This window comes from Salmo salar, chromosome ssa07, assembly GCF_905237065.1.
Source record: "Salmo salar chromosome ssa07, Ssal_v3.1, whole genome shotgun sequence".
In the NCBI taxonomy this organism is placed as follows: Eukaryota; Metazoa; Chordata; class Actinopteri; order Salmoniformes; family Salmonidae; genus Salmo; species Salmo salar.
Window position 1 is genome coordinate 31,940,857 of NC_059448.1, and position 10,511 is coordinate 31,951,367.

General features: G+C 41.3%; 1 protein-coding gene across 1 annotated transcript in view; it reads right to left on the reverse strand.

Moving 5' to 3' along the window:
• lgi2a (leucine-rich repeat LGI family, member 2a) overlaps positions 1-7,552 on the reverse strand; it is a 38,421-nt gene extending 30,869 nt beyond the window's left edge. Inside the window, exon 1 of the mRNA XM_014207467.2 lies at positions 7,246-7,552. Coding sequence (XP_014062942.1) covers positions 7,246-7,502 — 257 coding nt within the window. The 5' untranslated portion in view covers positions 7,503-7,552. The remainder of the gene's footprint in view (positions 1-7,245) is intronic.
• Between the last annotated feature and the right edge of the window lie 2,959 nt (positions 7,553-10,511).

Consider the following 10,511-nt stretch of genomic DNA (forward strand, 5'->3'; position numbering starts at 1 on the left):
TGCATACTCTTTTATAACGTATTGGAACGAGGGTACCCAACATGAACTAGCGCGCCAGGTGTCTAATGGGACATCACCGTTCCATGGCTCTTGTTCGGTCAGATCTCCCTCCAGAAGACTCAAAACACTTTGTAAAGGCTGGTGACATCTAGTGGAAGCAATAGGAAGTGCCAAAATATTCCTAAACCCCTGTGTTTTTCAATGGGATAGGTTTAAAGTCAATACAACACATCAGGTATCCACTTCCTGTCAGAAAATGTCTCAGGGTTTTGCCTGCCAAATGAGTTCTGTTATACTCACAGACACCATTCAAACAGTTTTGGAAACTTTAGAGTGTTTTCTATCCATATATAATAAGTATATGCATATTCTAGTTACTGGGTAGGATTAGTAACCAGATTAAATCGGGTACATTTTTTTTATCCAGACGTGCAAATGCTGCCCCCTAGACCCAACAGGTTAACCTGTTGGGGGTAGGGGGCAGTATTGACACGGCCGGATAAAAAACGTACCCGATTTAATCTGGTTACTACTCCTGCCCAGTAACTAGAATATGCATATAATTATTGGCTTTGGATAGAAAACACCCTAAAGTTTCTAAAACTGTTTGAATGGTGTCTGTGAGTTTAACCTCTATGGGCTAGGCGGGACGAATTCGTCCCACCTACGTAACAGCCACTTGAAGCCTGTGGCGCGATTTTCAAAACCTTAAAAATTCTATTACTTCAATTTCTCAAACATATGACTATTTTACAGCTATTTAAAGACAAGACTCTCGTTAATCTAACCACACTGTCCGATTTCAAAAAGGCTTTACAACGAAAGCAAAACATTAGATTATGTCAGCAGAGTACCAAGCCAGAAATAATCAGACACCCATTTTTCAAGCTAGCATATAATGTCACATAAACCCAGAAGACAGCTAAATGCAGTACTAACCTTTGATGATCTTCATCAGATGACAACCCTAGGACATTATGTTATACAATACATGCATGTTTTGTTCAATCAAGTTCATATTTATATCAAAAACCAGCTTTTTACATTAGCATGTGACGTTCAGAACTAGCATACCCCCGCAAACTTCCGGAGGAATTCGCTAACATTTTACTAAATTACTCACGATAAACGTTCACAAAAAGCATAACAATTATTTTAAGAATTATAGATACAGACCTCCTCTATGCACTCGATATGTCCGATTTTAAAATAGCTTTTTGGTGAAAGCACATTTTGCAATATTCTAAGTACATAGCCCAGGCATCACGGGCTAGCTATTTAGACACCCGGCAAGTTTAGCACTCACCATAATCATATTTACTATTATAAAAGTTTGATTACCTTTTGTTGTCTTCGTCAGAATGCACTCCCAGGACTGCTACTTCAATAACAAATGTTGGTTTGGTCCAAAATAATCCATCGTTATATCCGAATAGCGGCGTTTTGTTCGTGCGTCCCAGACACTATCTGAAATGGTAAATCAGGGTCGCGCGCATGGCGCAATTCGTGACAAAAAAAATCTAAATATTCCATTACCGTACTTCGAGGCATGTCAACCGCTGTTTAAAATCCATTTTTATGCCATTTTTCTCGTAAAAAGCGATAATATTCCGACCGGGAATGTCCATTTAGCTAAACTGAGGAAAGTAAACAAAGCTTTCGGTCGACGCGGGCACGCGCCTGAGTCTCACAGTACTGTAACCAGCCACTACCCAAACGCGCTACTTTGTTTCAGCCAGAGCCTGCAAAGCCACGATTCAGCTTTTTGCCGCCTTCTGAGACCCTATGGCAGCCGTAGGAAGTGTCACGGGACAGCTAAGATCCTCACTCTTCAATAAACAGAGACAAGAAGAACGACACCTTGTCAGACAGGCCACTTCCTGCCTGAAACCTTGTCAGGTTTTTGCCTGCCAAATGAGTTCTGTTATACTCACAGACACCATTCAAACAGTTTTAGAAACTTTAGGGTGTTTTCTATCCATATGTAATAAGTATATGCATATTCTAGTTACTGGGTAGGAGTGGTAACCAGATTAAATCGGGTACGTTTTTTATCCAGCCGTGTCAATACTGCCCCCTATCCTAAACAGGATAACAGAACTCACATGGCAGGCAAAAACCTGAGAAGATTCCTTACAGGAAGTGCCCTCTCAGACAAGATCTTGTTCTTCTTGTCTCTGTATTGAAGACTGAGGATCTTTGCTGTAACGTGACACTTCCTACGGCTCCCATAGGCTCTCAGAGCCCGGGAAAAAGCTGAATGATATCGAGGCAGCCCCAGGCTGAAACACATTTACGCTTTTGGCAAGTGGCCGATCAGAGGACAATGGGCTTAGGCGCGTGCACGAGTCGACCCCGTGCTTTATTTTCATTCCTCTTTTTACCTAAACGCAGATTCCCGGTCGGAATATTATCGCTTTTTTACGAGAAAAATGGCATAAAAATGTATTTTAAACAGCGGTTGACATGCTTCGAAGTACGGTAATGGAATATTTAGAATTTTTTTGTCACGAAATGCGCCGTGCTCGTCACCCTTCTTTACCCTTTCGGATAGTGTCTTGAACGCACGAACAAAACGCCGCTGTTTGGATATAACAATGGATTATTTGGGACCAAACCAACATTTGTTATTGAAGTAGAAGTCCTGGGAGTACATTCTGACGAAGAACACCAAAGGTAATAACATTTTTCTTACAGTAAATCTGACTTTGGTGAGTGCTAAACTTGCTGGGTGTCTAAATAGCTAGCCCTGTGATGCCGGGCTATCTACTGAGAATATTGCAAAATGTGCTTTCACCGAAAAGCTATTTTAAAATCAGACAGATCGAGTGCATAGAGGAGTTCTGTATCTATAATTCTTAAAATAATTGTTATGCTTTTTGTGAACGTTTATCGTGAGTAATTTAGTACATTTTTTGTAAATTCACCGGAAGTTTGCGGGGGTATGCTAGTTCTGAACGTCACATGCTAATGTAAAAAGCTGGTTTTTGATATAAATATGAACTTGATTGAACAAAACATGCATGTATTGTATAACATAATGTCCTAGGTGTGTCATCTGATGAAGATCATCAAAGGTTAGTGCTGCATTTAGCTGTCTTCTGGGTTTTTGTGACATTATATGCTAGCTTGAAAAATGGGTGTCTGATTATTTCTGGCTGGGTACTCTGCTGACATAATCTAATGTTTTGCTTTCGTTGTAAAGCCTTTTTGAAATCGGACAGTGTGGTTAGATTAACGAGAGTCTTGTCTTTAAAATGCTGTAAAATAGTAATATGTTTGAGAAATTGAAGTAATAGCATTTCTAAGGTATTTGAATAACGCGCCACAGGATTCCACTGGCTGTTACGTAGGTGGGACGATTTCGTCCCGCCGGCCCTCGAGAGGTTAAAGTGACTAGTGTTCCATTATTAAAGTGGCCAGTGATTTCAAGTCTATGTATATGGGGCAGCAGCCTCTAAGGTTCAGGGTTACGTAACTGTGTGGAAGCCGCCTAGTGATGGCTATTTAACAGTGGCCTTGAGATAGAAACTGTTTTTCAGTCTCTCTGTCCCAGCTTTGATGCACCTGTACAGACCTCGTCTTCTGGATGATAGCAGGGTGAACAGGCAGTGGCTTGGGTGGTTGTTGACCTTGATTATCTTTTTTGCCTTCCTGTGACATCGGGTTCTATAGGTGTCCTGGAGGGTGGGTAGTTTGCTCCCGGTGATGCGTTGGGAAGACCACAACACCCTCTGGTGATACAGCCTGACAGAATGCTCACAATTGTGCATCTATAAAAGTTTGTGAGGGTTTTAGGTGCCAAGCCAAATTTCTTCAGCCTCCTGAGGTTGAAGAGGCACTGTTGCATCTTCTTCACCACGCTGTCTGTGTGGGTGGATCATTTCAGATCGTCAGTGATGTGTACGTCGAGGAACTTGAAGCTTTCCACCTGCTCCATTGCGGTCCCGTCGATGTGGATAGGGGCGTGTTCCCTCTGCTGTTTCCTGAAGTCCACGATCATCTCCTTTGTTCGTTGACGTTGAGTAAGAGGTTATTTTCCTGACACCACACTTCGAGTGCAATCACCTCCTCCCTGTAGGCTGTCTCGTCATTGTTGGTAATCAGGCCTACTATTGTTGTATCGTCTGCAAACTTGATGATTGAATTGGAGGTGTAATTGGCCATGCAGTCATGGGTGAACAGGGAGTACAGGAGGGGGCTGAGCATGCACCCTTGTTGGGCCCCAGTGTTGAGGATCAGCAAAGTGGAGATGTTTCCTACCTTCACCACCTGGAGGCAGCCCGTCAGGAAGTCCAGGACCCAATTGCACAGGGTGGGGTTGAGACCCAGGGCCTCAAGCTTAATGATGAACTTGGAGAGTACTATGATGTTGAATGCTGCACTGTAGTCAATGAACAGCATTCTTACATAGGTATTCCTCTGGTCCAGATGGGATAGGGCAGTGTGCAGTGTGATGGCGATCGCATCATCTGTGGACCTATTGGGGCAGTATGCAAATTGAAGTGGGTCTAGGGTGGCAGGTACAGGAACAATGGTGGACATCAGACTGTTAAATAGCCATCACTAGGCGGCTTCCACCCAGTTGCGTAACCCTGAACCTTAGAGGCCGCTGCCCCATATACATAGACTTGAAATCACTGGCCACTTTAATAATGGAACACTAGTCACTTTAATAATGGTTACATATTTTTGCTTTACTCATCTTATACGTATATACTGTATTCTATTCTACTGTATTTTAGTCTATGCCACTCTGACAATGCTCATCCTAATATTTATATATTCCTTAATTCCATTCTTTTACTTTTAGGTTGTGTGCCTTGTCTGTATTGTTGTGAATTTTAAGATACTACTGCACTGCTGTATCTACAAACACAAGCATTTCGCTACACCCGCAATAACAGCTGCTAAACATGTGTATGTGACAAATAAATAAAATTTGATTTGAGCTGTAATCATTGCCGAAGGTAATTCTGAGATATATTGAGTCTGGGGTGTGAATACATATGTAATTTAGATATTTCTGTATTTCACTTTCAATAAATGTGCTAACATTTCTAAAAACATGTTTTCACTTTGTCCACAAAATGTGGAATAAGTCAAGGGCACTGTTTTATTTAAATCCATCACTTTTCTTTTTGTATTGACAAAAACAATTTTTTGAGCCCTAAAATAAATATTCTTGCCTGCCTTTCTTTTTTGGTTACTGACCTGTGGAACATTCCCCATTTAACCTTTACTTAACTAGGCAAGTCAGTTAACTAAGAACAAATTCTTATTTACAATGAAGGCCTACTCCAGACAACACTGAGCCAATTGTGCGCTGCCCTATGTGACTCACAATCACGGCCGATTGTGATACAGCCCAGAATCGAACCAGGGTCTGTAGTGACCCCTACTAGCGCTGATATGTAGTGCCTTAGACCGCTGCGCCACTCGGGAACCCTCGGGAGTGGTTATGGATACAGAGTTTCTGTATCCCAATTTGCCGCAAAATGCGGATATTGCTGTGCACGTGCAGGATATTTTTTGTGCCCACTCCGGTGATTACTTAGCTGCTGTGCTGAGTGCCCTGACGCCACTCACCCCTCCTTGATCGCCTTTGTCTCGTCACTGGGGTAGTTTACACATTTCATGTTGTACACAAAACTGTTCAAACTATTGCATTCCATTCCTCAGTAGGCATAAACGCGATTTCATGTTATTTTTTTCAGGAGGAGAGTAGGCTACATGCAGCTATTTAAATGTTTTACACAAAATACAATATCGACGTTTGTACAAAATGTGTTGTCAGTATTGCAAGCATACTGTAAATACGACATAAACAGGCCGTCTAGCGGTTCCATGTTTTTCTTAGCTGCTGACATGGATTCAGCTATTTATTATCGACACGATATCAGTTTATATGGCATAACTATGGCACCGGGCGATGCAAAACGAACTCGCCCAATGTCAGATTATTTTTTACCGGTCCTTATACACACTTTTTTCAGGAACCATGATATGGCAGCAACTATAAAGATTAGCCTACATAATCATACAGAATGTGTCCAAAGTGTAAGGACTGCGTCCTGCTTGTGCAACTGCAATATCCGTTACAACAGACAGACAGAGAAGGTTCATAGTATATCTGTTTTGGAATGTTCGTTCAAATCGCTGCAGGGTTTTTATTTCAGATATTCAGAAAAATAAGAGGCAAAGACAAAGGCTACATCATGGTTCAGAAGAGCGAAACGTGAAGGGAGGGGGAGTATGAGCAGCAGCTAAATGAGAAAAAAGGAAATAACACATGCGCAGAACGTGATTCGGATCCTCAGATTTAAAAAAGAGCTTTCCGGACGCAAAAACACCATATCCATAGCCATGGCCTAATTTTGATCAGTATGAAGAGGTATTATGATTGGTATTGTTGATTACATTCATTATTGTTGTATTTCCTCACAAAACTCAGATTAGACTCAGATTAGTAAATAAGGGCTAGTTGTAAACGCAGGTTACCAAAAATTATATCATATTTTATTACGGTATTTAGACATATTTACATAATTGTATAAAATGTCACCTCTTTACATCAACTAGAAATAAGATAATAAAAAATATATATTAAGTCTAATTCATACATTTGAATGCTAATAAATTCTGGCTAAACCGTTTTTGGTCAATATGGCATTCTTAAACTGTAATAAAAATTTTTTTGTCCATTTAGTGTATTTTTATCTTAATATCAGTTTCAAATCGTAAAATGTTTCTATAACACCTCATTTTTACAGTTGAAGACAGTGTTACATTTAACCCAGTCTGTGGGGTTTAAATGTAACATTTCACCTCCACCACTTTCGGTTTAAATTGTATATGACTGGTATGTCCTAGAAACGTAGTGACAGCGGGCAATGGTAGCTGAGACATGTAGCTTATGTTTGTATAAAAATATTATTAATCTAACTCCGTTTTTTCAGAAATAAGAAAAAGTGTTAGCCCCGGTCTACCCTATGCCATTGCTTTATATATATATATATATATATATATATATATATATATATATATATATATATATATATATATATATATATATATATATATATTATAACAAGCTTGTGCGAGTGTCACCACAAACATCTCTTATCCTATACAATATGAGATATGTAGGCCTACTCGTTCGTTCATATGTCATAACTTGCATTAGCGGCAAAGACATAATTATTTGTAGCCTAGACTAAATCAGGTATGACTGAAGTTACTTACAGTGAATTAATGTCGTTCGGGATGATCCTTGGGACATAGGAAGATCCAAAACAAATGATGGACTCCTTGGAACAGCTGCATGCTGAAGGACATCTGGAAACCCTTTTTAAAGAAATCGGCGTAGCTATGTACAAGCACACAAATGAAAATAACACGCAGTTTTTAACTATTGACAGCATATTTTTTGTCGGACTTGCATGTGTGAGATAGCAATAAACGCCGGGCAGATTACAAGGCTTCCTTCCACCCTGCGACATGAAATGCTGCACTGAACCCCTTACATCAGCAATTCAGCTGCAGCTCCCTTCGCGCAATTTAATTATTTATTATACCCTGTACTCTGTTGATAGTTTGGTTAAAGAGCGGTTATCTTCACAGCAGACTTTCGAGTGTAGCCGCATAGGTTTAGCGTGCATTTAGCTTGCTTGTTTATAAACTTCAATGAATACCGGTATGATTTTTGTAGGCTAATTGCAATTATAGTCTAGCATTGACTGTAGGCAACATGTCATACTTCTAGCCTATGAAGCGTTCGTTCTACTCACATCACCTTACAGGCCAAAAGTCAGTTGATGAAACATTGTAGTGCTTATTTCAATAATGCATATTACTAGATACATCATGCTAGAGCAAATACAATATTTGATCAACTGCTACCCATTGAGCCAAATAACGTTTTCCGGACATTGAAATCAGGTTCATTTTCTGTTCTAAATTACATGTGAAAATACGTATTTTCTGGATATTGAATTACAATTTAAAAGAGAAAATGGAGCCAACTGAAGATTGCTGTGTGGAATATGTATTATTGCTCTCATCTGTCAAAAAAAAAAAACAATGGAACACTTCAACTGCAACATTCTCAGTAAAGGTTACAGAAACGTTTTTGTCTTGCTATGACTGTGATATGTGGTTGTTTATATACCTTAATTGAATGCACTGACTGTAGATCTCTATATGATCAAAATGTACATGTAAAAATTGCCTGGTATGGTTCTAATGAGCCCGCTCCAAACATGACCACGTTTGGTTGGTCTGGATCGGACCAAATCTGAACCGATCATAGACATCTACATTTCACAAGTTGGACAGTACAGCACAGTACAGTGAGTAGAGTGCAGTACAGTACAGCACAGCAGTGTTTAGTTCAATAGAGTGGAGTACAGTACAGTAGAATACAGTACAGTAGACTACAGTTAAGTACGTATAGTATAGCAGAGTACAGTACAATTCAGTACATTATACTTTACTCTACTGGAACTCTCAGGTGTGCCGCGAAACATTTCCTAATCTTGATAATTTTTTGGAACACACTTATAAACGTGACCTGTGGAATGTACATGGAATTTTGATTTGGGAGCACCAGTGCCACTCAGATACTACATTGTATGGCACACATGGTTAAGGTTACATCTGTATTGTTGTTTCAAGTTCTGTGGCTCAGGCTGTTGTTACATTTGTATCATTTGAGGGGCGTGCATCAAAAAAGTAATTTGTATCATTTTACTTTGCCTGGAGCTCCATTAGCACAGGCAAGTCTGATTAGGCTTAGCTGTACCACAGCCTCTGCAATAGAAACAAACGGAGCATGGCTCTGTCCATGCACAGCAAATATGCAGGTGTTAAAATCTCGGTGTTGAGGTAAATAGTTAGAGTATGTTAGAGCACAGTGTTGAATTTGCCAAAACAAAATCTCATATAAAGCCGGTTCTATGCACAACCTACACCGGCATATGCAAACTGTGCACCCAACTGTGAAGCTAGCTGTAGTGGAGATTCGAGAAACTAGCGGGCCTGCTGTGGATAGTGGTGGAGCCAGCACCTCCACACGTGGAGATGTATCCACTCAGTCAAGTAGGCCTACTCTGCGACTCTAAGCAACGCAGTCTTCTATGGACCAGTTTATGCCAAAGTCTATGTCTATAGCAAAACAAGGCCAAATTGATATTGCATTGGCTAAAATGATTGCCACCGATTTCCAGCCATTTCTGATCGTGGAGGACAGAGGTTTTAGAAATTATAGCAATAGTCTAAATCCAATGTACACAATTCCAAGCAGGAAAACCCTTTCAAAATCACTTATTCCACAACTGTACGAGAGCACACAGGCTTCAGTGCGGGAAAGAGTCCAAAAAGCTGCAGCAGTTTGCCTTACCACTGACTGCTGGACATCAAGGGTAACCAATTCTTACATGTCGGTTACATCCACCACGCTGATCCTCAACACAGGGGCCCCTCAGGTGTGCATGCTCAGTTCATTCATGACTGCATGGCCAGGCACGACTCCAACACCATCATTAAGTTTGCCAATGACACAGCAGTGGTAGGCCTGATCACCGACAACGACGTGACAGCCAATAGGGAGGAGGTCAGAGACCTGGCCGTGTGGTGCCAGGACAACAACCTCTCCCTCAACGTGATCAAAACAAAGGAGATGATTGTGGACTACAGGAAAAAGAGGACAGAGCACGCCCCCATTCTCATCGACGCGGCTGCAGTGGAGCAGGTTGAAAGCTTCAAGTTCCTTGGTGTCCATATCACCAACAAACTAGAATGGTCGAAACACACCAGGACAGTCGTGAAGCGGGCACGACAAAACCCATTCCCCCTCAGGAGACTGAAAAGATTTGGCATGGGTCGCCAGATCCTCAAAAGTTTCTACAGCTGCACCACCGAGGGCATCCTGACTGGTTGCATCACTGCCTGGTATGGCAACTGCTCGGCCTCCAACCGCAAGGCACAACAGAGGGTTGTGCAAACAACCCAGTACATCACTGGGACCAAGCTTCCTGCCATCTAGGACCTCTATACCAGGCGGTGTCAGAGGAAGGCCCTAAAAATTGTCAAAGACTCCAGCCACCCAAGTCATAGACTGTTCTCTCTTCTACCGCACAGCAAGCGGTACCAGATCGCCAAGTCTAGGTCCAAGAGGCTTCTAAACAGCTTCTACCCCCAAGGCATAAGACTCCTGAACACCTAATCAAATGGCTACCTGGACTATTTTCATTGCCCCCCCCCCCCTTTACGCCGCTGCTACTCTCTGTTGTTATCATCTATGCATAGTCATTTTAATAACTCTTCCTTATGATGCAATCTATTTTGTGAAGTGCACCAGTCTCTCCTACAGCAAAGCACACCCACAACATGATGCTGCCACCCCCGTGCTGTGGTGTTCTTCGGCTTGCAAGCCTCCCCATTTTTCCTCTAAACATAACGATGGTCATTATGGCCAAACACTTATATTTTTCTTTCATTAGACCAGAGGA